At 39.1% G+C, this 27389-nt stretch overlaps 1 protein-coding gene across 1 annotated transcript in view; it reads left to right on the top strand.

The window, feature by feature from the left end:
• The first annotated feature begins 1566 nt into the window (after window positions 1-1566).
• Window positions 1567-27389, top strand: part of LOC107653864 (microtubule-actin cross-linking factor 1-like) — a 92720-nt gene continuing 66897 nt past the window's right edge. Inside the window, exons 1-28 of the mRNA XM_016440725.1 lie at window positions 1567-1680; window positions 2277-2372; window positions 2634-2761; window positions 2863-2956; window positions 3441-3595; window positions 3864-4284; window positions 4907-4984; window positions 5366-5527; window positions 6022-6126; window positions 6234-6329; window positions 6414-6539; window positions 8895-9047; window positions 10190-10201; window positions 11150-11304; window positions 12068-12194; window positions 12286-12469; window positions 13284-13441; window positions 14344-14522; window positions 14639-14777; window positions 15455-15648; window positions 15739-15898; window positions 15988-16071; window positions 16206-16313; window positions 16428-16526; window positions 16672-16791; window positions 16921-17012; window positions 17774-17909; window positions 19654-27360. Coding sequence (XP_016296211.1) covers window positions 1639-1680; window positions 2277-2372; window positions 2634-2761; window positions 2863-2956; window positions 3441-3595; window positions 3864-4284; window positions 4907-4984; window positions 5366-5527; window positions 6022-6126; window positions 6234-6329; window positions 6414-6539; window positions 8895-9047; window positions 10190-10201; window positions 11150-11304; window positions 12068-12194; window positions 12286-12469; window positions 13284-13441; window positions 14344-14522; window positions 14639-14777; window positions 15455-15648; window positions 15739-15898; window positions 15988-16071; window positions 16206-16313; window positions 16428-16526; window positions 16672-16791; window positions 16921-17012; window positions 17774-17909; window positions 19654-27360 — 11310 coding nt within the window. The 5' untranslated portion in view covers window positions 1567-1638. The remainder of the gene's footprint in view (window positions 1681-2276; window positions 2373-2633; window positions 2762-2862; window positions 2957-3440; window positions 3596-3863; window positions 4285-4906; window positions 4985-5365; window positions 5528-6021; window positions 6127-6233; window positions 6330-6413; window positions 6540-8894; window positions 9048-10189; window positions 10202-11149; window positions 11305-12067; window positions 12195-12285; window positions 12470-13283; window positions 13442-14343; window positions 14523-14638; window positions 14778-15454; window positions 15649-15738; window positions 15899-15987; window positions 16072-16205; window positions 16314-16427; window positions 16527-16671; window positions 16792-16920; window positions 17013-17773; window positions 17910-19653; window positions 27361-27389) is intronic.

The following is a 27389-nucleotide window of genomic DNA, read 5'->3' as shown; positions in this document are numbered from 1 at the left end:
TTCCCTACATATAAAAAAAAGATTGATCTGATATGCACATTAATCAGGCCTTCAAACTTTCTTTGGGGAAATTTTTGCGATCTGCATTTTTGCTTTCCTTTCTTTCTGTTACATAAAATTACATTATTTCTGTCATGACAACTCTCTGAGAGTTTAGCATTGCAATATATACATGGCAATGTTAATGTGTTTGGTCTTGCAAGTAGCAAGTACCGAGATTTGCTACTGCCAATACATCCACAGACATGCTGCTGTGAGCATGTAGGAAATACTGCTGCAGCACATATAACATATATGAAATAACCCCCATATCTATCTAACATACATGAAATTACCCTGTAGAAGATCTATACAGGTGGAGCTGGGGAAGGTGGAGGGTTTCTGAAGTGTACTGCAACTGCTACAGCAAGCACTAGCCAAGTATTTGAATGTTGAGCAGCAGGTTAATTGGCTGCTGATGTGAAAAGAATCCAACCAGCTGCGCCATGTGAATAATGATGTGATTATATCAGATTGAGTTAGAGCCTATCAGCCTGCGCTATCTAGAGTTTCATGACAGAACTTTGTATATATTTTTTATTATGTGTTGATCTGGTAGATTTGTTGATTTAGAATTGTTATTGTTTGGTTTTGCATTTTATTTTTTGTCTTTTTGCAATGGTATATTACATATGTTGTGCTATTCTGTGTTGTTTTATATTTTTTGTTTTGTTTGATTTTTCATACTGTATATCACTTACCATTGTTTCATCATCAAATGCCCTTTTACGTTGCTGATTGTAGCACCTCCTTCACTATCCCTTATGCCCACACTACTTTAAATTGTTAGAGTGCACATTGGCATGTGTTCATTAGCCGGTAACATGCTCAGAGCTAACTGTGATGTAATTAGACTATTTGAGGGTTGCAGCTCATCACAAAGCACGACTGTCCTTACTCTATTATAAGGTCACATACTGAAGTCATCTGCACTCTAATGGAAATACCAGCGTGTCAGTATGACCTGTCTGCTGTTTTTTATGACACACAGTGTGTCGTCACCCAGATTTATCTCTGCTGTTATGGACGATTCATCTTGAGACTTGATTTGACTCAAGCGTTCTTGTCTGGAAAACATGTTAGATGGTGCAACAGAGTAACCGTGAGAACCTGGAACAGGCCTTTGAGATTGCGGAGTCGTTAGGGGTAACACGACTTCTAGATGCTGAAGGTAACATTGGTGTCTTATCGGTCCTTAATTTTCATCCATTCTACATACAGGAATTATTATGTGCTAAACTCTATTTGTCTTAGATCATCATTCTAATTTTTTTTATCCTCTATCTACATTAGATGTTGATGTGTCGTCACCAGACGAGAAATCTGTTATCACGTATGTCTGCTCCATCTACGATGCTTTCCCCAAGATCCCAGAGGGTGGAGAAGGCATTGCAGCTAATGTATGTTCACTTCACAATGCACTCACTCTCTTCAAGCCGTACCTTCTTTCTCTAGTGTACTTAATGTAATTTGTCTTTCATTTTTTTCCTCCTTTTCTCTCATGTTCTTTCTGTTGTTCAGGAGGTTGACCAGCGATGGACAGAGTACCAATCTGGCTTCTCTTCTCTGCTGCAGTGGACCAGACAACATACAGCCCTCATGACCAACAGGAGCTTCCCCCACAATCCTGTGAATCTCAAGGTACGAAATGTGAGGGAAGGAGAACCTGAGAGAAGAGGGTTGGATTTCATGAAGAATGGATGGGTTTCAGTTTGGGTCGGCAAGAAATTAATACTTTTACTTGGCAAGGAAACATGAATCAGATCAAAGATGCCATTTATAATGTAACAAAAGATTTCTATTTCAAGTAAATGCTGTTCTTTCTATTCATCAAAGAATTCTGAAAATACTGTATATGTAGCATGATTTCTGCAAAAATATTAAATACAAATTTTTCAAAATTGTCAATAATATTAAGTGTAAATGTTTTCAACAAATTTCAAACAAGAAATGTTTCTTAAGCGCTAGATCAGCATATTATAATTATTTCTGAAGGATCATGTCACTCTAAAGACTGGAGTAATGACTGCTGACATTTATTTATTTAGTTATTTATTGCTGCACATTCTAGGATTGCTTTCTCTATGAAGGATACATACTGCCTTAGAATTTGGCTAAAAAGAGGTGTCTTACAAGGCAGCATATGTGACTGGAACAAACCTGTGATGCTTTAAATTGCTAATCACCATTTGATGTGACCTTACTTGGCTGTTTACCAAAAGTCTTGTCTTCCCTAGGCACTTTACAATGAATATGTCCACTTCAAAGAAACAGAGGTTCCTGCAAAGGAGAGAGAGAAGAGCTACATTGAGCACCTTTACAAGCTTCTGGAGGTGAGAGACGGTTACGAAGATAAAAGAGAAAGAATGACAGAGAGAGATTGAGGCTGACCTTGATTCTGCAGCTAAATGCAGGCGACACTGTTCACAAGAGGCACAGTGGAGCTGCACATTAACAGATTCAGGCTAATGTAGAGCGCACCGCTGCCATGTGGGAGAGGTGGAAGACTGACAGTATAAAGGGAACCTCACATGCACAAACTCAAAAAGCTTCTTTTCATGTTAAAATGATTGATGTTTGTGGATGTTGTTTAGGCGTGGATAGAGTTCGGGCGCATTAAGCTGCCTCAAGGGCTACACCCTAATGATCTGGAGGAGGAATGGGGAAAACTGATCCTGGAGATGTTGGAGAGAGAGAAAGCACTGAGGCCTGCTGTGGAGAGGTTAGTGAGTTCACGTCTAGAAGAGATTACTGCATTTCGAATTGTAGCTGTTCGAAAGCATTTTTTGATGATGTATCATTTGTATGTAACTTTGTCCTTAGGTTGGAGTTACTCCTACAGAAGGCCAATAAGATCCAGAACATGGCTCTAGATTGTGAGGAGAAACTCACGTTGGCGAAGAACACTTTGCAGGCTGTAAGTACAGTAGTATCTCTCTCTGTGGGAATTGTCTTATAAGCTCTGTTCCAAAACCTAGTGAGTTGCCTTGCTGTCTTTTGTCTACATAGGAATTACATAGGCAATTTTAATAACTTTGGAAACTCGAACAGAGTTCGATGTTAACTGCTAAGCTAGATAGCACACTAATATTGGGTAGAATAATTCGTTTTTAATTAGATTTAAATATTTTTATTTTTAAATTTCAGTATTGAATAAAATAGAAATAGATTAATATTACCATGAAGGATACAGGCAGTGCTGCCTTAGAATAATCCCCAAAGAAGGTATGTTATAAGAAAAACCATGACATGTCAGAAACACACCACATGCCTTAAAATACAGTCTCAGTAAGCAGCTCACTTGGATTTGGAACATATATTGACAGGTCCTCTTAGTTTGTTGCTTGGAAATTTATCATTCAGAAATGTTCTGTGCTTCATTGTCTTCTGTCTTTCTTAAGGACTTGTCTCAGCTAGAGAGTGGGCAGCCGGTGCGGTGTGAGAATGAATTGGGGATGTATCTGCAGGACTGTGAGGCTTTAGTCAGACAGCTTCACCTTGACCTGCAGGTCCTCAGAGATGAGAAGTACTACCAATTGGAGCAGCTGGCTTTCAGGTAAGAGGGAGAAAAAGGAAAAAAGAAAAATGTGTGTGAAAAGCAGTCCACAGAGTGGAATTATAGGCAAGAATGGCTTATGATTTCATTCTTGTTGACAGTTACTTAAAATTAATTTGAGAGGTTTCTGATTTGGTGCTTATGTAATATTTCTAATTATTATGTTGAAAACAGTTATGCTGCCTGATATTTTTTGTGGAAACCGCAATATATTTTTTTCAGGATTTATGTTTTCATTTATGATCCTGAGGTCATTTCTCTTTTGTAGGGTGTCATGTCTGCAGGAGGAGCTGGTCTCTTTGCGCCTGCAGTGTGCCAGTGTGTACAGGAAGGGTCATTTCTCCACAGGGGGTCTGCTGGGAGAGCACGTGGGTCAGAGGGGTTCTTCAGGCGGTCTGGCTACACTGGGAGCACAGACGCTTCTGGGAGCAGTGGGAGCTGCGGCATCCCTGCTCAGACGGCCGATGTCTCGTGCGGACCTGTTAGCCATGTCTTCCTCTGAGGATGAAGGCAGTCTGCGCTTCATCTACGAGCTGCTGGGGTGGGTGGAAGAGACGCAGGACTTGCTGGAGCGAGCTGAATGGGGTTCTGATCTGCCCTCTGTAGAACAGCACCTGCAAGACCACCACATCATTCACACGGCAGTGGAAGATCTTCTGAATAGCCTCAAAGAGGCTCGAAACTATGAGGTACATGAACTATGAGGTCTTGGTATCAAAGGACCCTGTCACAAAAATTCAGATGAAGTCTCAGCTTCAGGTAGCATGTACCATTCTGTTCATTAAGTGTCATGTGCAGATTCCACACAAAACTGGAATGCGCTTGAGAAAATGGCAAGCTTCAATCATATTTTCTGACTGCACTGCAACAATATTTGTGATTGTGTGTGACACTGAAAAATATTAGGTGCACCGGTGCAAGTGACCTGATTGAAGCTCATGAATGGTTGTAAACGGAGTCCAAAATTGCCCAAGTGCCAAATGCAAGTAAAAATAGTAAATTTTTGACTGTGCTTGTAAAAAATTGCCAGCATAGAGCCCTATATGATATGTAAAAACAAAAGAGTTGGTCACTTTTCAGTCCGTTAGACGGTCTCTTCAAATTTAAGTGGGTGGTTCTAGGCCATGATAGCTTTTGGATTTTGTGTGAAGCAGTCCATGGAGATGCATTGTTTCATTTTAAAACTTGCTGTGTCTACATCCAAACTGGCAATTCTGAACTGGTGTAAATAGTTTGCAAGAGCTAATGTAATAAACACTGCACAGTTTTTCATAAGCAGTAATTTATTTCCTCGTGTTCTGTCTCCCCCAGTCAAGGGTCTCACCTAATTTAAGTAGCAGTTACTCTGAGACTCTATCCAAGCTGGAGAACCAGTATTGCAAGCTGCTGGTAAGTTTTTCTGCTTTAGCATTATGATAAGCAGGCATATGTGAGTGTATTTGAGTTCATTATACACTGTATTATGGTTATTACTGTTCTCTAATCTCATCAGGGTGTGACAGAGTGTGTCCTTACAAAAGCAGAATACTGAATGCTTGAGTGTGACATGCATAAGACTGCTGTAAAGCACCTGCTCTTGACAATATATCCACACCCATACACGTCTCCTTAATTTAACCAAATCAATTCTTCAGGAAAACATACAGTTGTTCAAAAGATCTGTGAGGCCAATTCGCCAAGGGTCCTTGCTTACCACGGGAAAAGCATCAGACTGAGCAGTTGTCCGCATGATATGGCCAATGTTATGAATGTTGTTTTGTGTTGTCGCAGGAACATTCGTCATGGCGACTGCGTTGCCTAGAGAGCCTTCGAGCTTTTGTGTCCCGCTGCACTGAGGAGCTGATCTGGCTCAATGAGAGGGAGGAGGAGGAGCTGGCCTTCGACTGGAGCGACAGCAACACCAACATGGCTGCCAAAAGAGAGCAGTATTCTGTAAGACTAAATCTATAGGAAGATGCAGTAGTCATCATACTACCTCTGGCCACTATTTGTTCCCTTACTGATTTAGTTTTTTACCTTTTCATATATCTTTTCTATAGACATTTCTATTATAATATTTTTGTCTGTAAGTAGATTAAAATAATTAATAATTTTCCCTCAAAAGTATGCTTATGATTCATGATTCTTTGAGGTTGAGATGAAACAGAAGTAGAGACAGAAATGTTCTTCCGCGTTATGACATACAAACAAGTGTAACGGATTATCAAAAAAAAGAAAAAATGTAGAGCAGATACTTGGTTCTATGCATTGGTTGTTCATTGGATTTTGGAATGGACTGGATGAATCTTTCACAATAGGATCAATAAAATGCATTTACAAATTAGATTAGGTGATTTTTCCTTTCATGCTTACTTTAATGTAGTTGCAGTTGTTCATTCCATTGTTTTGGATTTGAGCAATATCTCAAATTCTCCTTACTCTCGTAGGACATGAGGTCAGAGCTGGAGGAAAAACAGGAAGTGATGCACTCTCTCCAGGAGACAGTTGACCACCTGTGTCAGGAGAACCACCCAGCCAAACAAACAGTGGAGGTGAGCTGTTGACCAGTATGAACAATCTTCACTCACTGACCTCAGTAAAAATAGTTTGATATCAGATTTGGAACTCCGTCGTGACCTGTTGACCCCTCTGATCACAGGCCTACAGTGCTGCCCTACAGACGCAGTGGCAGTGGATCAAAGAGCTCTGCATATGTGTGGAGCAGCATCTCAAGGACAACACTGCCTACTTCCAGGTGCTGAGTCAAGCTTTTCAATAGAATAGCATTCAAAATTACATTTTTAACTTGGGGTTTTAATGACATGTTTTTGCTTTATAGTTTATGAGTGATGCACGGGACTGTGAAAACTATCTACGGCAGTTACAAGACACCATTAAGAGACAGTATACCTGTGATAAAAACAGCAGACTAGGCAGATTGGAAGACCTGCTGCAGGACTCCATGGTGGGTCTTCCCTCTTACTTAACTTAGATTTAAACATATTTTACATATTTTATTTTTATGTATTGAATAAATATGCTATGACCATAGGAGATTTTACACTTTACGCCTGTTTCACACATACTCCATCTGTAGTGCGTATGCACTTTTTTAACGTTTTTTTTACGGATTAATGGATTAGAGCGTTCACACTGCACGTGGGTGCGTTCCAGGAGCGGCGCGTCTGCAGCAGTGCAGCGATCGTTTACGCACAGAGCCTATTTTTGCTGTGCTGCATGCGCTGAATTAAAGTGACAGCGCATTGTTCGCGGTAAAAATGAACATGGTTTGACACAGAAATTTAGTAATTTCACAATAAATTGATATAATTAAAGTCTACTGTGTTTCACAGTAAACGTGGCATTTTGGCTAGATTTAAAACAAGGAAAAGTGCACTTTTAGGTAAACAAGGCAACATAATAGATGCACTTGTGGTGGTAAACAACAAAGTTCTTTAAGACCCGCGGGATTGCTTGTAATAAAGATTTAAATGCAAAAGAAAAGGCACGAGAGTCGACTGTTTCTGTCAGTGGTGAGTTTTAATTTAAAATGTTTGTGATAGCCTACTTTTAACGTAAGAAAAGTAGGCTATATGCTATGTTTAAATGTGTTGCCACTTGCTTGAGCAACTTAATATACAAACCTAGAAGTCAAATGCATGAATAATATGTTGTTTATATTTATTGAGTTTAAACGAATGTCTATGAAAAAGAGGGTCACAATGCTGAAAAAGCTTTTTCAGTAACAAGGTTTGGATTTGAAATCAAAATAATGAATAAATGTTGTGTTTGTGCCTAAACAGCCGTGGATGTAACAGCGTTGTGCAAACGCGTCATGTATAAAAGCAAAACGAGTCCGTGCTGCTTCTGCACTGCATACGTAACGCACACGGACGGCATACACACTGCAGACGGAGGATGTGTGAAACAGGCTTTATACTCAGTTGAAGAATGTGAATATTTGAGCACAATGAGTGCACATGAGGTGGTGAGAGTCCTCACATGTGACAGATGGCACTATGAGAGAGGAATTGCACAAGAGCTGGCAGAGCGATGGGCATATCCTCTTTGGCCATATGGAAGAGAGACCCAGTCTGGAGAGTTCAATAAGGACGTGAATGCATTAAAAATTAGATAGAAGCTGGGATGGATTATCGTCTTAATTTTATTTTTTATTTTTTAATTTTTTATGTAAATTATTGAGTAAAAATAACCCTGGCCATTAGGAGGTTCCTAGTGATCCACCAACACTGACTATTATTCACACAGCTGCATTATAAATTTAAAAATAAATGTACTGTACTTAATACTATTATTACTACTACTTCCAGTTTAAATGCCTGTTTTTACAACACCTTTTTTATTTAAAAAAAAATAGCTGTTGATAGATTGATTGATTGATTTTTTTTTCTTTAAAAACAAAACGTGACATTAAGAAAATGTTCTAGAATTGTTGCATTAGCTCACAATTAACTACACTTAAACAAGCATCATCAAAAGCCATTTATTTGAGTTTGTGTTTATAATTAGACATAAGTTTATTTAATTAAAATATTTATGTTAGACATAAACCATTTGTTCTAGCTCTCACTGGGGATGATTTCATTTAAGAATTTGATAGAAAGAAAAAAAACAGCACAGTTGATTTGATAAGTAACAATTGATATCCCGCAAATAAGGTTTTGACATGTTTGCCATAATTTCACCCTCGTTGTTGCTCTGAAAGTCCTCTGTGGTTTTGATGAACTCCAACCCCATGCTGATATGCAGTGAAATTTATCATCACTTAATTTTTTGCAGCGAACGTAATGCTATTAGCTCTTCCTGTCGGCCTCTGCTTCCCAAAGTCAGAACTAATGAAACCCTCATGAGCTTTTCATGGAAGTGTCAAACCACATACTCATTCATTTTAGTAAAATGAAAGCTAAGAAAATAATAACCCAGGGAAGAATATCAATGATGGTCTTTCATTTCCTTAAAGCCATTTCGAAAGTCTCTAATCTATTTTAATGAGAGAAAATGAATATTTATTATCATGAAAGCACATATACATTCAGTTCATTTGACACGCAGCATGGAAAAACAAATGATGGAAGAAATTCCAATTATGGGGACCTTGCAGAGGCTGAATTAAAAAAATTATTTGAAATATTCAATCTAATGAGTTTAAATATTTATTGAATTAAGTTTATTGAACAATATTTGTTCAGACACTTTTGGTCACAGAATAAATTAATTATAGCCACTAACATCAAATTACTCTGTACTTTTTATTATTGTTAACTGCTTGATTGACTTGCTTATATGTTTTATTTTTCAGGAGGAGAAAGAACAATTGATTGAATACCGCAGCACAGTGGCCAGCCTTGTAGGCCGAGCCAAGTCTGTAGTCCAGCTCCGTCCACGCAGTGCAGATAGTAACCTGGGCACCAACACGCCCATTCGTGCCATCTGTGACTACCGACAAATAGAGGTATACCATGCTCCAGATATCTCACCATCACAACCTATTTGCTTTGCTTTACCTTTCCACATCTCAACCCTGCATTGCTCTTTATGCTCTTAAGAACTGAGCTAAGATCACATTTGGAAAATTAACGTGATCCTAATTCAGTTTTTCTGAGTTTTACTTTTGTAGCCCACTCCTCTACCCCACCTGAAAAAAAAAAGTATTTAAGGTTTCATCATCTGCTCCACTAAGGGCACTAGCCAGAGACCATCTACACGTACTTGGTTATAGACCGCCCTGGAGCTCTGAAGGCCTTTTGTAGCCCCCTCCTCTACCCCACCTGAAAAAAAAAAGTATTTAAGGTTTCATCATCTGCTCCACTAAGGGCACTAGCCAGAGACCATCTACACGTACTTGGTTATAGACCGCCCTGGAGCTCTGAAGGCAAGTATAAGGGGTAAAGGTGCCATTGACCAAAACATATCCAAAAGATCTGTCCTATGTTTGCCCATTTAGCTGTTAGCAAATAATTCTGGGAAAGTGGAGGTGTGACACATTATGAGTGATGAACAGACCTGCTATAGCATATCTAATCTACCAATTTAAATATATGGTGCTTAGGGATGTAACGATTTTAGTGATTATGCAAACAAAAAGTCATTTTATTTGTTGTTTGTTGGTTTTTAAATATAAAACTTGGTGAAGTGATTTATGTGTGGGTACTTTTTGAAAATCTCCAGCAAATGTTAACAATACCGTGATAATGCTGATAACCGTGATAATTTTGGTCACTATAATCATGATAAGAAATTTTCATACCGCTACATCCCTAATGGTGCTCTTCATTCACACATCACATACTCTATTTAAATTATGAAATGAGATACTGTCATTTATTGAATATTCATTTGTATGCAGAATACTCGCAAACACTCTCCCAGCTATGGCCCTGTTTCTTTTCCTGATCATATTATCTCGGTCAGGCGAGAACTGCTAAATGCCCAAAAGTGATCTCTTTCTCCCTCCCTATCCCTGTCCCACCCCCCTTTTCTCTGCCCTCCCCCAATTTTCCTCCTTTTCCTTTTCCATCCATTTAACCCCGTCTTTCTCTCTCTGTTCCCCTCCGTCTCCCTTGCTCTTTATGTGTGTCTGCGGGGCTGGGCAAGGCCAACTCTCAGGTACTATTGCCAACCGTTCTCCTCCTCTGACCTTTGCTTTCTGGCCTGGCCCTGCACACAAGGGACCCCTGCTTTACCTCAGGCGTCCTGTACATTGTTACTGTGAAATAGCGCATATATATTAAGAATGAGGTGTTTTTCTCCCAGCCCAATAGATCATCTATTTTCCATGGTGGGAGCATGTTGCATGTTGACTTGCTATGTCATTTTAATTATATTGTATTTATCAGTCACAAGGAGGTGGTAATCCTCTGTTAGTTATAATTTCCTACCAATATGCAACATATTGTGAATCATAATGTTCTCTGTGTGCAAGGGATATGGCGAGAGTTGAGGTGGGACACTAGAAAGTGCTCTCAAATTTTTTATTTGCTTGCTTTTCATTTTATGTTGCCCTGAGGGTTATTGAAGCCTTTAGCTTTCATGTTAGCCTGGGCAAAGCTAGGCTGAAAAGGCAACTGCAATTTGACATTAAATTGAACAAGATGAGTGCTTTGGAATTTCATTATATTTGATTTTTAATATGCTTAAATCACTTGCTTTTCATTTTATGTTGCCTTGAGGGTTATTGATGGCCTTTAGCTTTCATGTTAGCCTGGGCAAAATTAGGCTGAAAAAGCAACTGACATTAAAATGAAAAAGATGAGTGCTTTTGAATTTTTTTTGCCAGGTCAGTTGTAAAGATATGTTAGTGCAGTAAGGCATTATTCCACAAAATACATATTTCACGTAATTCAATTCATATGAAGGCCATTAGCATTAACATTTTATTCCTCATCCTTTAGTTAATATTTTGAATCCCTTTACTTTTTAATCAACTTTGACCATCAATTCTGCTTTTTTTGCTCAATTTTTCAAATCCTCTCTCCCTTACTCATTATGTTTTTTCCGTCCCTTTTTCTGTCCCTTTCTTTTCTGTTTCTGTCTCCATCTTTCTCTCTTTCTCAGATCACGATCAGCAAAGGGGAGGAGTGTGTATTGGAGGATAACTCTCAGAGGACTAAGTGGAAGGTCATCAGTCCCACAGGAAATGAGGCCATGGTGCCATCTGTGTGTTTCACCATTCCTCCCCCTAATCAGGAAGCCATCGACACTGCCATCAGGTACAGCACACAGATCCTTACAGGTTCCTTATAAACACGGATCTCTATTAGGATCTCACACACATTCAGGAATATGTCTTCTGTAATGTGGCATATTTTTGAGTGAAACAATGTATGGCATAGAAATAACACGCTGTGCATAGGTTTATGCAATGGAAATGAATTACACACACACAAAAAAATGTTTCGCTTTTGGCCCAGTAAGTAGCCACCTAGAAGTACTATTAAACTAAACTTAACTTAAAATTGTTTTCATTCATTTAAATAAAGCTGAAATAAAATATAAATATCAGATGAAAAAATTCAAAATTAAAAAAATGTTGAAATAAAATAAGTGTAAGTACAGTACAGTACAAAAATTACTAAAACTATAACTCAACTAAAAATAAAGCTAAATAGAAATATTAAAAAAATGACAAAAGCATATAAAATGACTAAAACTTATAAAATAAAAACTGAAAATATAAAAATGAAAGCTAATTCAAAATATGAATAAATACAACAATAGTATGTCAATAATATTAAAATAACACTGGGGCAAACACCACTCAAGTTGTCTTGGGCAAAATTTATTTATTAGTTTATTTATTTTTTAAGAATGATGAATTGTGCACTATAACACCAACACCAATTATTAGGAAAGATATATATATAATTATTAAGATAATTCATATATTTTGCATTGTATTTGTATTATGTTGTATTGTCTTTTTTGTTTCATAACTATGTAAACTATGTAAGATTTTATTTTCTCTTTGTGTAGAATGGAGCAGATGTACCAGAACGTCATGTCTCTATGGCACCAGCTGCATGTCAACATGAAGAGCGTGGTCTCCTGGCACTACCTGCAGAAAGACATACTAAATATTTCCTCCTGGAGTCTGGACACAGTTAGTACCACAAAGTTCCACCAATTTCCCATATACTCTCTTATTGGGACTCTTTCAGAGGTTTGTCATAATCATTTGTCTGTCTCTCTAGATGCGCTTGCAGGCTCCAGCAGAGAGGCAGCAGGCTTTAGACAACCTTGACGCCCACTTGTCCGACTTCCTTACGGACAGTCGCGAGAGTTCCCTTTTCACGCCAGCTGAACGCTGTGAGCTAGAGCGAGAAGCTGAGAACTGCCGGGAACATTGCCAAGCACTGCAGGTCTCTTTGGAGACAGGTAAGATGTTACAGTGTTCATGAGTGTATTGATTACTTGCTATGAAATAGGGGTGCTCCGATCAGGATTTTTGAGGCCGATCACCGATCACAGAAAGCAGTATCTGCCGATACCGATCACCGATACCAATCTTTTTAAAGCCGCCTTTTTATCATTTATAACTATTTATAGTGATATTCCAATCAGGATTTTTAGACATTTATTCAGGGCCTGAATTTCATTTTTGAAAATGGGGGGAATTCCCCTCTAGGTGTCTCTTGTGAGAGGACCATTGACAGAAATAGTCAGCTCTACTGCCTTTCCTTTTGCATTGAAATCTTTATTACAAGCAATCCTGCGGTTAATAAAGAACTTTCCTACCTTTTCCTACCTCCACAAGTGCCATCTATTATTGCCTTGTTGATCTAAAAGTGCTCTTTTCCTTTAAACCTAGCCAAAAAGCCATATGTGTTGATTGTGAAACACAGTAGACTTTAATCCAAGTCACGCTGTTTGTGAAATTACGTCTCACACAAGGTTTTCAAATTACTTTTTAAGTTATTTAATGAAGAAATATGAAGGTGAGTACCTCGCCTTCAGCATTATAATTATTGTACCCGCGCTGGACAGAGACTGAGACGGTGCAGCTACATGTCGTGCCAAACCTCTCACGGCAGCATCATCAGCTTGAGATCAGTTTTTTGAGATCGGCCTTTTTAGAGACCCATCCCAACGTGATTATCGGCCGATAGTGATTGGTAGCCGATCAATCAGAGCACCCCTACTATGAAACCATATTACATGGTGCTAAAAATTATTCTTTTTTTTTTTTCAGTGGAGAAGGATGAGTTGGCCTCTCGTGCTTACCTCTCAGAGCTGCAGAGCATCAAGTCGCATCTGGAGGATGCAGAGAGCAGACTGATGCGTGGCATACAGACTCCACACCCCAGCACAATATCAGGAGACAATACAGTTCACATAGCAGAGCAAGAGGTGAGGAGTGATCAGCACAACTATGCACTCTACTGGTCAATCACCTCAATAACTGAATTAGTTCAAATCTGCAGTTTTTAGCTGACATACATAAACTAGTCCATATAGTATCTGCATTTATGGAGAGTACTGTAAATTCTGCAAAAAATGCTTTTAAATACAGAACACTGCATTATGTGTTACTTACAGTGATTAAATAGTTTATAGTTATAGTTTACAAGTTTTGAAGTATTATTCATAGACTACTGTTTTTAATTAGCTTTTATTTTGTGTTTTCAATTTTAATTTTAATGTTAGTTTGAGTAGTTTTGTTACGTGCTTTTTCATTTTTATTCGTTTTTGTTTATTATTTCTGTATAGATTTCAAGTAATTTTCATACTTAAATTTATTTGAGTTAGTTGCCAAGGTAACATTGCTAATTTGCGTTTAAGTTTTTCATCTAATATTTTATTTTATATCAGCTTTATTTCAGTTACCGAAAATTATGTTAAAGTTTAAGTTTTAGTTAACAATAACAACAGTGACTTCATTTAATTACTTTACAGTCACCGTTCTCTTTCAGTTATTGAAATATGTTGCACTGATATAAATTTATTGTATACGTATTTATATTATATATATATATATCATGGCTAATAAGCGGTTTATGAATGTGCCTCTTATTGCAAGTTGAGTCGCCAATATTTTTGTCACTTTTGCCAGAAGAGAAAGACTGTAGTTTAAATGCGCATAATTGTTTTCATTTCATATCAGTTCATTTGGTCAACTTTTAGGAATACACTACTCTGTAGATTACCTCAGATTTAACAGTCATGGACTAAAAGCTGCAAATGTCATTTAAATTTCATGGAGTCTTAAAAAAAAGAAATGTAATCTGAAGAATCCTTTAATGGTTTTACAGAAACTGCAGCAGGATCTGAAAGGACTTCAGTCAGATTTGGGTGAGGTGTCTCGTCGCTGCGTGAGCTTCTTTGAGGAGAAGCCTTCCTCTTCTAGTGTGCCTGTCCTACGCTCTGAGCTCAACCTGGCCATAGAGCACATAGAGAAACTCAACTCCCTGTCCTCTGTTTATCTGCAAAAGTTAGTACACAAAGTCATTTTGGTTCATGTATTCATGTACTCTTAATTAGTCATCAAGCCTTGTTTAGCCTTAGGGACAACCATAATTTGAGTGTCTGTTTCTCTGCATCTGCCAGATTGAAGACGGTTGATGTGTTGATGAGAAGCCTGCAGGCTGCAGAAAGTCAGGTGAGAAAGTATGAGAGTCGACTGAGTGAAGAGGATATTGTGCCCGCTGATACTGCTGCAATCCAGGCCTTGGGAGAGCAGTTAAAGGTGAGACACGCAGACACTTCACACATTCATTGCTAGTAGTTGACTTAATATCTCAACCATATCAACTAATCGCCAAAGTAATATTTGTTCATTTGATATTATCCTCATAAGACAATATTTGTTTTATTCAAAAAAAATTTTTTAGGGAAGGATTTTGCTACCTCAAAAGAAATAGATGCATGACGCAGACTTTTTGTTAAAATGCTTTCCCACTATCTTCGACATTCACTAAAATTGCATTTCGCCCCCTAGTGGCAGTTGCACGGAACTTTCAGATTGGTTGTGCAAAAGCAATTACCTTCTGCTTATTCACCATGCTATGAATATATATCCATACAAACAAACAATACAAACATTAAACAACCTCCCATTTTACAGAAATTGTGTTTAAAGAATAACATAGTGTTTAAAGATTACTGAAAAAAATATTGGTAATTCTAACTTCACACTCATAGTTTTAATTGGAATATACATCACATCTGGTTGGTGGGTGAAGTTCAGTTTCAGTGTACCCGAAGTTCAAATCAGATCCGAAAATTCTGCAGATGTGTATGATCGGAACTCCAGATAGCTCTGGAAATTAGTAACTTCTGATCTGTTGTTTGTTAGAGACAGTGGAAAGGCAAATTTACTGTTGACTTTTTGGTTGCATTTCACACTCTGTCACGCTGTTGCAGAAATGGCATTCAGAGCTGGAGGAGCAGGATCACATATTCAAGAGTCTGAGTTTAGAGGTCCAGCAGACTAGAGAGGTCAGAAACCAGCTCAACCAACTGCACCCTGACCGCAGCCCTGAACTGGACCGCTATCAGGAGAAAGCGCAACAGCTCACAGAGAGGTGGAGTGGAGTGAGCAGGCATATGGAGACACGGTGAATTGTTGCGAAGTCAAAAGCGAGAGAATGAGTACCAATATTTTCTGTAATATTCCAGATTATAACACAAAGCATAATGTCCTACAGGCAAGCGGATCTGGAGATGCTGGGTTCAGTGCTGCAGCAGTACAGAGAAGGCCACACCTCTCTTATCCACTGGATAGAGGAGACCACCAAAAAACAGGAGAACACGCAACCCGAGCAGACGGACAGCAGAGCTTTGTCAGAACAGCTCGCACAGCAAACAGTGAGAGACGACACTCTCACAATATTGATGAATACTTCCAAGTGTTGTAAAACAGATCAGTGTTTGATTCAGTATCTGTTCTTCTGCAGGCCTTGGTGGCTGAGATAGAACAGAACCAGGTCAAACTGGATGAATGCCAGACGTACTCTAAACAGTACTGCGCTGCTGTTAAGGTAAGCACTCAGTCAAAGTGACAAGTGTCGGCTACTGCTTACTGGTAGTCATCATGGAGAAATGGAAACATAAACACTTGTTTCACAAAATATATTTCTCCTTACTAGACCATGTCTGCCATTTTATGCATTAGGACTATGAACTCCAACTTATGACGTTCAGAGCTTTTGTTGAATCAACCCAGAAGTCCCCTGTGAAAAGGAGGAGGATGCACTCTTCATCAGATGTCATCACACAGGAGGTAAATGCAGGAAAACCAGGCTCATATGACATTAATTTAATATATTTATAACATTTATATTAGTTTTCATGTTGACTTCAAATGTTTTAATCACATTTTTCTACTACATCTTAGTTTATGGATTTACGCACACGCTACACAGCTCTGGTTACCCTGACAACGCAACATGTCAAGTATATTAGTGATGCACTACGGCGACTAGAGGAGGAAGAGGTGTGTTATGCTTTCCTAAGTCTCCTACATTCAGTTTTGATTTTTACCTACTGTATACTTGCACAAGTATTCACATAATAAAGACAAAATCAGATTTCATCATACAGTGTATGTCTAATGAAAATGTTTCCACTTTGTGGTACAGAAAGAGGTGGAAGAAGAGAGGCAGGCACGAGTGGGCCAGGTCTCAGAGCTGCTCGGCTGGGTCAAGGGCCTACAGGAGCACACTGGCAGATCTGCCAAGCCATCACTTGCTGCACAGCAGGTAGATTTTGAGTGAAAATAGAATATTGCCTATTTTTAAGTATTCTACAGACAGTAGTGTGTCAGTCAACACTGAGTAGATTGTATGTGTCAAAGTGGCTTTGAAATACTGTATCTGTCTCACTTCTAGGCTATTAGTGAGCAGTTAGCAGCTAAAAAAGAGGAAGTTGCTGAAGCTATCAGGAGCACCCAAGTTTTCCTGATGTCAAAACAGGCCAGCAAGTGAGTTTGCACTATACGACCTTCAACACACATACAGCGGTTCTCAGACTTTTTATACCAAGTGCTACCAAGTCGAGATCAATCTATTTCAGAGCATTTACTCCAGCTCATATTTGCAACAACTTAAAAAAAAAAAGTCTTGTCTTGTCTTATTTTTTTCTGATTAAAATGGATACAAGAAGAAATAGCCTGCAAGCTGCAGCATATAAATTAGATTGTAAATAATTAAGAAATTTGAAATAAATTATACATGAGAAATGTTTTCAGTATATTTAATAAAAATATTTTTGAAGATATGTTTACTTGAATTTTGCAAAGACAAGTGGGATTTGAACAAAAATATTTTTAGTGTTTCAAAATTTCAGAGTTGTGTACCTTGCCACTTGCAGTGCTGTTTTAGTATTATTTATATACTAGTATAATATTCATATTTTGAATTATATTTTATGTTCAGTTTTAATACTATTTTCATTTTTAGTTCATTATAGTGATTTTATGTGCTTTTGTCATTTTATATTAGTTGTTTTCTATTTACCTTTCATTTATTTTTATTTCAGCTTTATTTTAATTATCAAATATGATTTTTAATAGATTTATTTTACAGTAACCCTGGCCTCTTGGGGTTGTGCTGTGTACCATAGTTTGAGAACAACTGCACTATATTCACATCCACCTCTAAGTACCAGTAAATGTTAAATATGCATGCACTTACTCAAACACAAACGCATACGTTGTTAGTAATGAAGCGCATTTATCTTTAGGCTGTCTCCTGAAGAGCGTGCACAGGTGGTCTCCCAGCTGGATGAACTGACGGCCACCTACACTCAACTGTGTGACAGTTCTAACGCACAGTTGCAACAACTTGAGGAGCAGCTGGCCAAAGAGGAGAAGCGCAAGGTAGAGTTAGAGGGGCAAGAGAAAGTCAGCCGTGACAGCAGTGTTCAACTTTGCCAAAGCAAGCTTCAACAGCAAAAAGCTTGTCTTGAAATGCTTCTGAAATATATTGCTTTAAATAGTGGTCTTCGTTATGGTCAAGTTTTGTCAGTGTGCTAGAGATATGCTACAGCAGTGTGTATGTGTGAGCTAGAGCGAGTGAATTATTATTATTTTTTTTTTATGTTGCCTGTCACGTGTGGTTTAACGTTCATCACCAAATTCATACATCTCACAGATATTGTCTTATTTAACACTTATAAAAAATTAATAGCATGGTGTGAAATCTAAACCATTCCTATTTTCTACAACATGCCTGATATCATGTCACCAACACCATCCTTATTTGTCATTATTAATCAAGCACATCTGCTTAAACGCAACTCATCGTTCATTAGAGTAGGATAGTGTGACTTTTTGGCATCAGAAACTGCTTCTTTAGCCACTTTAGTGCCCATTGAAGCCACATGCACATTGTAGATTAGCCTTTTCTTTCTTTCTTTTTCTTTTTTACATTTCATTTAAATAAGGCACATATAAACATGTAAATGTAAAGGCATAAATGTCATTACATTCATATTGTTTTGTTGCCACATGCAGCCACGAACATTGTGTAGAACTGTTCACCCATACGTATATCATTCATCATGTAGTGATTACTGTGTGAACAATGGTATGTTTGTGTTTGAATGGCTAGAAGCTAAAGATATAAACAAGATCAGAAAGCAATCTTCAAAATATTTTTCCTGTGGATTGGTCTAGACTTAGCGCAAAAAGCAGCTATTGCAAACCTCCACCTCACTCTTTGAGCATGATGTGTCCAGATCACAGCTATGTTTGTTTGTGTGTTTGTATGTGTGATATTGTCTGTTTTCAGTCCATGTCTTTAATACTGTAATTCTTTGTGAAATTTAATCAGCATTTTGCTTCAAAATCACTAACAGCTGCTGGGAGAAAATGTAAGAATTTCTATCTTCTCAGAATTGGGAGTAAGAAAAATGTGTTATTCAGAATGCAGGACTATCCTTAGTTGATTAGTAATAAAAAAATTATGTGTATATACCAACCAAGATCTTCACACATTCATAGGTAAGTCTCAAAACAAATATTTAGAAAGAACTCAGTGTATGAAATTAGGTAACAGAGGTATGAAAATGTAGATAGCCAGTCCCGGGTTGCATATCAGGCAGCTGGAGTGTGGCATGCAGATCGCTAACATCCGGCTTCTCACCCTATCGCACCTCAAACCGCCGAACACTCAGTGTGTGTGCGTCTAAGGACCACCTCACACGGTAAGTAGTGCTTGCTTTCTTTCTTACCGTTGCTTTCTTTCTGACCTAGCAATATGTTCTTAAGATCTGTTTTCTCTTTTCTTTGGCCTCTTAGTGTATTTTAAATGTTCAGTTTGTGCATTTTTGCATATTTTTTGCACACTGCAGTGCTGTCCTGCCAAATGTTTTTTGCATGTACAAAATGTAATGTTTTTAAAGAACATGATACTTGGTATTTTTGTTCATTTTTCTTTATACTCATGAATAAATGCATGAGTATTAGTATCAAGATGATTGCTTCTTATGCTGATTTAAGTTACTTCAGCTATGGTGATGGGCATTTTTCTCTTTCCCTCCCAGTTAAACTGTGAATAAAAATACACTGCAAAATCAAATAAGAACCATTTTGAAAATTTATGATTTTTACCTTTTCATAGGGCCAAGAAGTCATCGCTGGAGTAATTGACCTTGGCACCATGGAAACCTTTCCAGTTTTCCAGGCAGCTCAGCGTGGCCTCATAGACCAAGACACCTGTCATGTACTGTTGGAAGCACAGGTTATCATGGGTGGTCTATTCCAGTATGACTCCCCTGATAAACTGTCATTAGATAAGTGGCTTTCCAGTGGTTTGATTGATAAACAAACTTACCAATCACTGGAAGAGTTAGAGACTGCCCTTGGTCTTGTCAACACAGTAAAATTTGCAGAGGGTCAGGAATTACCAGTCGCCACTGCTATGAAAGAAGGTGTCATAAAGCAGCTGGTGGGACTACGTATACTTGAGCTGCAGATAAGCACTGGCAGCCTGAAGTTTGGTCCCAATGGAGAAATGGTCAGCCTGGATAATGCAAGGGAGAAGGGATTGTTATCCCCTGATCTTTGTCAAAAGCTGCAATCCTGTCTTCACCGGCGAGAACTTATTGATCCAAATACAGCAGAAAAACTAAGTCTGGTTGAATTTCAACAGCGTTGTGTTGTCAATCAAGAGACGGGTCTGCGCTTCTTTCCAGTTAAACAGAAGCCAGGAGGAACTGTCTGCTTATGCTCTGGCAGAAAGGTGGGAATATTCTGTGCTGTTCAAGAGGGGCTTATCGACCGGCATGTCACAGTTCGACTTCTGGAGGCTCAGTTGTTTGCTGGAGGTATCACAGACCCCCGCTCGGGACACAGATTGACTGTTAATGAGGCTGTCCGGCATGGCCTAATGGATCAGGACTTGGCCTGCACCCTCATGACAAGACAGCTACAAGCAGGGGGAATAATAGATCCAATCAGTGGGGAGCGTCTAGAGTTGGATGAAGCCATAAAAAGAGACCTTCTCTCTCCTCGCATAGCCTTACATGTACTTCAATCTCTCCAGTCTTTCATGGCAATGATGTGGCCAGAATCAGGGGAGTTGCTTCATGTAAGTGAGGCACTTCAGCAGGGTGTTGTCAATAGAGAGCTTGCTGCAAAAGCCCTGAGAAAACGTCATTCTGTTGGTGCAGTATATCTCCCTGAGAGTGGACAGGTGGTCCCTCTGCATCAAGCTGATAAGATACTTAAGCCTCAGGCAGTGGAGATCCTAAAACAGATCCAGGTTCCAGATGTCCTTCCCAATGTGACTCAGTCAAGTTCCTCATATATGAAGCGATTGAGTTCTGGATCTGCCTATTCTTCATCACCCCCTGCTTCACATGCAGATGTCAATTACGACTTTTCCATCATGGAGGAAGGTAGGTCAGAAGAACAGGTTCAATACCACCTTCTCACTCAAGTGATGACACACAGCTACATTGATGCTCACTCAGGAGAACGTCTAGTCCTACTAGAACCTGAACTGGTAGAACTAATATGTGAAAATGTTAAAACCACAAATCTTGTCAGACCAGTCCAACACAAAATCTGTGATAACATTAGAGTTACAATGGACAGCGAAGCTATTAGTGGGATTGAAGAGGAAGAACATGAAGAACCCAAAATTATACAATATGATATTGCCTGCAAAGACTCTTATTTGGAAGAGACTATAGAAATGTCAGGGGAAGATCTTGCACCCTTGATGGTCACCAACAAAACCTTTAAAGAGCCTTTGCATAAAGTAGTTTTGCAAGAGAAAGTTCTATCATCAGAAGAGTATGAACAACCCAAGATAAAAGGTAAAATTGTCTGCAAGATCACTGATATAGGAGAGACAGTAGAAAGAACAGAAGATCTTGTACCATTGACAGAAACAAACATAGCTTTTAAAGAGCTTTCAAATGAAGAGATTCAAGAAGTTTTGTCATCAAGAGACTATGTAGAACCCAAGGTTAAAAAAGGTGACATTGACAGGAAGAACACTGACATGGGTAAGACTATAGAAGGAGCAGTGGAAGATGTTGCATGCTTGACAGGCACAGACAGAACTTTTATAGAGCCTTCACATGCAGAGGTTTGGCATGAGAATGTTCTATCATCAAGAGAATGTGAAGAACCCAAGATTAAAAAAGATGAAATTGAGAGCAATAATACTGTTGTGGGTGAGTCTATCGAACTGGCAGAGAAAGATCTTCCACACTTGGTGAGTAAAGACAGACCCTTTATAGTGCCTTCACATAAAGAGAACTGGCAAGAGAAAGTTTTGTCACCAGGAGGACATGAAAAACCCAAGGTTTTAAAAGGTAAAATTGCCTGGACAAACACTGATATAAGTGAGACAGTAGAAAAAGTAGAGGAAGATCTTGCACCCTTGGCAGGCACAGCCAGAGCTTTTATAGTGCCTTTACATAAAGAGAACTTACAAGAGAAAGTTCTATCGTCAGGACAATATAAAGAACCCAAGAGTAAAAAAGATGAAATTGCCAGCAAGAAGACTAACATAGGTGAGACACAAGATCTTGCAGCTTTAAAAGGCTCAGAAATAACCTTTATAGAGACTACACATGAAGTTGTTTGGCAAGAGAAAGTTCTGTCATCAGGAGAGTATGAAGAACCCATTATTATGAAAGGTAAAATTGCCTGGAGGAACACTGGTATGGGTGAGATGATAGAAAAAGCGGAGAAAGATTGTGCACCCTTGACAGACGCAGACAGAGCTTTTATAGAGCCTTTAAATAAAGAGAATTTACAAGAGGAAGTTCTTTCATCAGGACAATATAAAGAACCCAATATTAAAAAAGATGAAACTGTCAGCAAGAAGACTAACATAGGTGAGACACTAGAAAGACCAGAGGATGTTGCAGCTTTAACAAGCTCAGAAATGAACTTTATAAAGCCTACACATGAAGTTGTTTGGCAAGAGGGAGTTCTGTCATCAGGAGAATATGAAGAACCCATGATTATGAAAGGTAAAATTGCCTGGAAGGACACTGGTATGGGTGAGATGATAGAAAGAGCAGAGAGGGATCTTGCACCCTTAACAGGCACAGAAGGAACTTTTATGGAGCCTTCACATGCGGTTTTACAAGAGAAAGTTCTGTCATCAGGAGAATGTGATGAATCTACAATTTTAAAAGGTAAAATTGCCTGGAGGTATGCTGATGTGAGAGAGACAATAGATAGAGCAGAAGGAGATCTTGCACCCTTGACAGTCACAGAAGGAACTTTAATGGAGCCTTCACATGAGATTTGGCAAGAGAAACATTTGTCAGGAGAATGTGATGAACATAAGATTAAAAAAGATGTTATTGACAGGAAGAACACCGAAATGGATGAGACTATAGAAAGAGCAGAGGAAGAGCTTCCACTCTTGACAGCCACAGTAAGAGCCTTTATAGAGCCTTCACAAGAAGATTACTGGCAAAAAAAATTTCTGTCATCAGGACTATATGAAGAGCCCAAGATTAAAGTAAATAAAATTGCCAATATGAAGACTGATCTGGGTGAGACTATAGAAAAGACAGAGGAGCATCTTGCACCCTCGACACTGAAAGACCTAAACTTAACAGTGCCTTTTCACACAAGCTCAACTCTACTGAAGACTATATCAGATAATGGGGCGCCCTCTCAGAATCAAATTATAGATTCAACATTAAATGAGTCTAAAAAAAAGCAAACACTTGTCCTGGAACAAGCAGATAGTAGTGGGGTATTTCTAGAGATAACGGAACAAAAAATGTTTGACATGAGTGAAGGCAGTGCACATACTTCACTACAAGATACTGTAAATGTAAGACAGTATGATCAGCTGAATGTCAAACCAGATGAAGCCAAGACTGCAAAACAGCCAGAGGAACTAAACAAAATGGTTGAACATGAGGAAAATAAAATAATCTTTTATCAGCCTGGTAATGATGAGAAATTATACCCTTCAGAAAGGAAGACTTTGTCAGTGGAACTAAGTGATGATGATGTGAAGCTTGGGAGTACGGCAATGGATCTGCAACAAGGGGGTCTTGTAACTGTAGGTGGCCAGAAAGTTCTCTTGGATGAAGCTCTGGCACAGGGTTTGCTTCCAGGGCACACTGCTATTAAGCTTATGGAAAAAGCTGGTCTCTTTGGTGGTTTTCTGGATATTAAAGCCTGTAAGTCACTTAGTGTTGAGGATGTGATGCAAGAAGGCCTGTTGGATGAGGACTTGATGGCCCGTGTTCGTCATTCAGAAAATATATTAGCCGGTGTGATTGATGTGGAGCATGGTCGGCTTTGCTCAGTAAAGGAAGCTGCTGAGGCAGGCCTGTTGGACTCTGATACGGCTGTTCGACTTATTGAAGCCCAGGTTGTGTCAGGGGGAATAGTTGACCTACGAAGAGACAAGAAGGTATCAGTTACCCTTGCAGCCAACCTTGGGTTGATTGAAGAAGGTAGGAAAGAGAAGCTTCTTTCACTGGAAAAGTCATGCAGAAGAAAATGTTCAGATCAAAATGCAGTGCAAACCAAGTTTGCACTACAGTTACAAATAAAAGGAGTGGTGGACCCAAAAACCGAAAAGCCTGTCCCACTGGAACAAGCCCTTCAAACTGGCTTAATTGGACAGGATGAGGCTCAGATGATTCTATGCCAGCAGGTTGCAGAAGGTGGTATTGTGCATCATGGCTCTGGTGTTCGCCTTACTGTTGTGGATGCACTACACCTGGGTCTCATAAATCACACAGTCGCTCCAAAGTTGATGGAACTGGAAAAGGCTTTCAAAGGCCAAGAGCCATGTAGTTTGGATCAAGACACTTCATTTCTTCAGGCCTCTACAGGTTCTATTTATGATGATGCATCAAAAAGCAGGATTACTCTGAGCGAGGCTGTTTCTAAAGGCCTTCTAGATGATGAAACGGCAAATAAAGCTATGGCCTCACCCAATGTGAAGAGCGGATTGTTGGACCCTCATAAAGCTTGTGTTGTGTCATACTCTGAGCTGATAAACCAGGGTAAAATTGACATTGAGACAGGACAGAGATTCCTTGAAGTGAGACCTTTCAGGGGTGTTCCACATAAACAAACTGATGAAATGATGACCTTACCACAGGCAATTAAGGCAGGCCAAGTAGATCCCATACCAGCAGTGAGAGTATTGCAGAGTCAAGCAGATTCTGGGGGTATCATTAACATTTATAGTGGAGAGCGTTTGCTTCTTCCAGAGGCTATAAATAAAGGCTTAGTTGATAAAGACATGGCTAAATGTATTGCTACAAATCAACTCTTGAAAGGGGGGTTGCTCAGTCCAGCCAGTGGACAGAGGGTCTCCAGCATTACTGAGGCAGTTGAATATGGGCTTATTTCGACAGAAATGGCTGCAGAACTTCAACACAGCATGGGCCTTGTAGATGAAGATGAGAGGAAAAGTTCCAAAATACCTGCTTCTTTAACGAAAGGACCATCTAGTTCTTTTTTTCCTGAGATGATATCAGAGCGGGTCAGTCCTAATAAAATGTCACTTGAGAAAAGTCTATTGAATATACCATCCCCACCATCATCATATCTTACAGAGGCTGAAATAAAAGATGCAGATCCTCTGAAAAAAGAGGAGCTTGAATCTTTTGACGTCCGTCCTGATTTACAAAGTAAGGAACAATTGGTTGATGCAGTGATGCAGGACAGCAATGATACATCATTGGAGGTTCTGACAGAATTTACCTTGAAAGCAGAAAAGAGACTTCAGCAGGCCATTAAAGTGATAAAGCCCACAGAAAGCGAATATATAAAATCACAGCCAATTCAAAGCCCTGAGCAACCTGAAGAGATTACTGACATCAAATTGCAAAAGGTGGAAGTTAAGAACTCAACAGCTTTACTTGACAACACCACAGAGTTGGAAATCCAGAGGCAGACAGTAAATAAATCTGCAGTTTCTACTGCCATATTATTAGAAAGCAGTGATAACAGCAAGGAACAAGTCCCATCTACAGAGCAAACAAAAGGAGAGAGAAAGATCCAAAGGCAGACAGTAAGTGAACCTGCAATCAATTTATCAAACACTGATGATGGCTTGCAAAACAAGGAACAAACCGCATCTATAGAGCAAATTGAAGGGCATAGTTTCAAGCTAGAAGCAGATCAGTCAGTGTCCAAACAAGAGAAAATCAAGGACAGCCAGGAGACTGGATTGGATCCTTATGCTTCTACACCCACAAGGCCAGTTAAGGCATCAGGAAAAAAGAAAGGCAGAGGGAAAAATGTTAAGCAATATAAAATGGAAATTGATGTAAAGCCACAAGTTTCAGACACCGTAGCCAGGATTTCACCTATAGAAAAAGCAGAAGATGATGGACAAGGTGGCTTTACCACTAGTCAAAAGCCTATTATGAAAGACGATGAAGAGAAGGTGATTGAAGTACAGCTATCAGAGACACCCCATGCAAGTGGTATCCTTACACCTGTGACAGGGAGTGATGAGACTGTGCAAGGCAAATATTTGGAAGTAGGTGTGTATAGAACTCCTAATGAAACTGAAACCTCCAACCGTGAGTCTGATCATGAAAGCAATGCAAGACAGAAAGAGAAGACTCTAACACAGCACAGTGTCACAACTTGCATGGCAAAAACTGACCAGGGTCAGGAGGCTATTGACGTCTCTAAGGACCTTGCCACTGATATATCAGAAAAGAAGAGAAAGAAGAAAAGCAAAAGTAAAAAAGTTAAGCAAGTGTGTATTGTTGAAGCAGAAGGAGTAGAGAAAAGAGATGATGAGACTGAGAAAGAGCATAAGACTGTGATCCATGAGGTCGAACTTCAAAGCAGTCAATCAGATGAGAAAGAAAGTATGAAGCAACTTGAGAAAGCCAATCAGGCAATGGCACAGAAGGAAAAACTTTTGATGAAAGCTAAGGAAAGCATTCTTAGGAAGGTGTTTGAGCGAGGAGTGAGTGAAAAACAAGCTGCTGAAGAATTAGAAGCGATGCGTCAAGTAGCTAGTAATGGAGAATACCGCATTACCACCCAAGAGGAAACTATTGTAGAGAAGACAAGCTATAAGCCTCCTCAAAGTAAGAAGAACGACAATAAACTACACCAGACGGGGCAAGAAATGAACAAAAGGTCAGTGCCAGACATGGCAGAGAATCTTCTACCTGGGTCTGATAGCGATCTATGCTCCTCAGCTAAAGCACAGCTTCAAAAACAGGAAGAAGATCAACATGACAAGCATACAAACACGGGATTAAGTGGAGATGATATGAATCAGAATATTCCATCTATGAAAACCTCTGATGACATTGTGAACATAAACCAGAAAGAACTGGTTCTAATCCAGAATTTAGAAGGGGAAACCAAAGAAAGAACAGCAGAAAAACAAAGCATTGAGCCATTATATACAGATGAAATGTTGATAGAGCCTATGAGTGAATTGACCTTGCCATCAAGCACTGCAGTGACTGACAGCCATGAAATTGCTAAATCAATAGCCCTCAAATGTGTCTTTGACATCCCAGCAGTGAAGGACTCCAAAGCACTTCTATCAAGTGAGGTGTGTACTCCTTTACAAAATACCAAAACAGCAGTGAAAAAGGTAAGCAGTGAAGTTCATCAAGAAAGAATCGAGGAGCCCCCTTTCAGTGATTATGAAGGCACAGATGAACCTTCTATACAACAATGTAAAGTTTCTGGTCTACCCCATATGGAGGTGATCCCAGAGTCTGCTACCAAACAGAAAGAAGAGGTGGAAGAATATGCAGAGGCTTTAGTGGAACCGCAGCCTGGAGAAGTTCAAATTAATATTGAACAAATAAGAAAAGACACCACAAAAGCTAGCAAGGTAAACAGTAGTTCTGAAGATCTTTCTTG

This window comes from Sinocyclocheilus anshuiensis, unplaced genomic scaffold (assembly GCF_001515605.1).
Source record: "Sinocyclocheilus anshuiensis isolate Anshui unplaced genomic scaffold, SAMN03320099.WGS_v1.1 scaffold223, whole genome shotgun sequence".
Lineage (NCBI taxonomy): Eukaryota > Metazoa > Chordata > Actinopteri > Cypriniformes > Cyprinidae > Sinocyclocheilus > Sinocyclocheilus anshuiensis.
The sequence above is the reverse complement of the archived record's forward strand: the minus strand, read 5'-3'. Positions and strand labels throughout refer to the sequence as shown.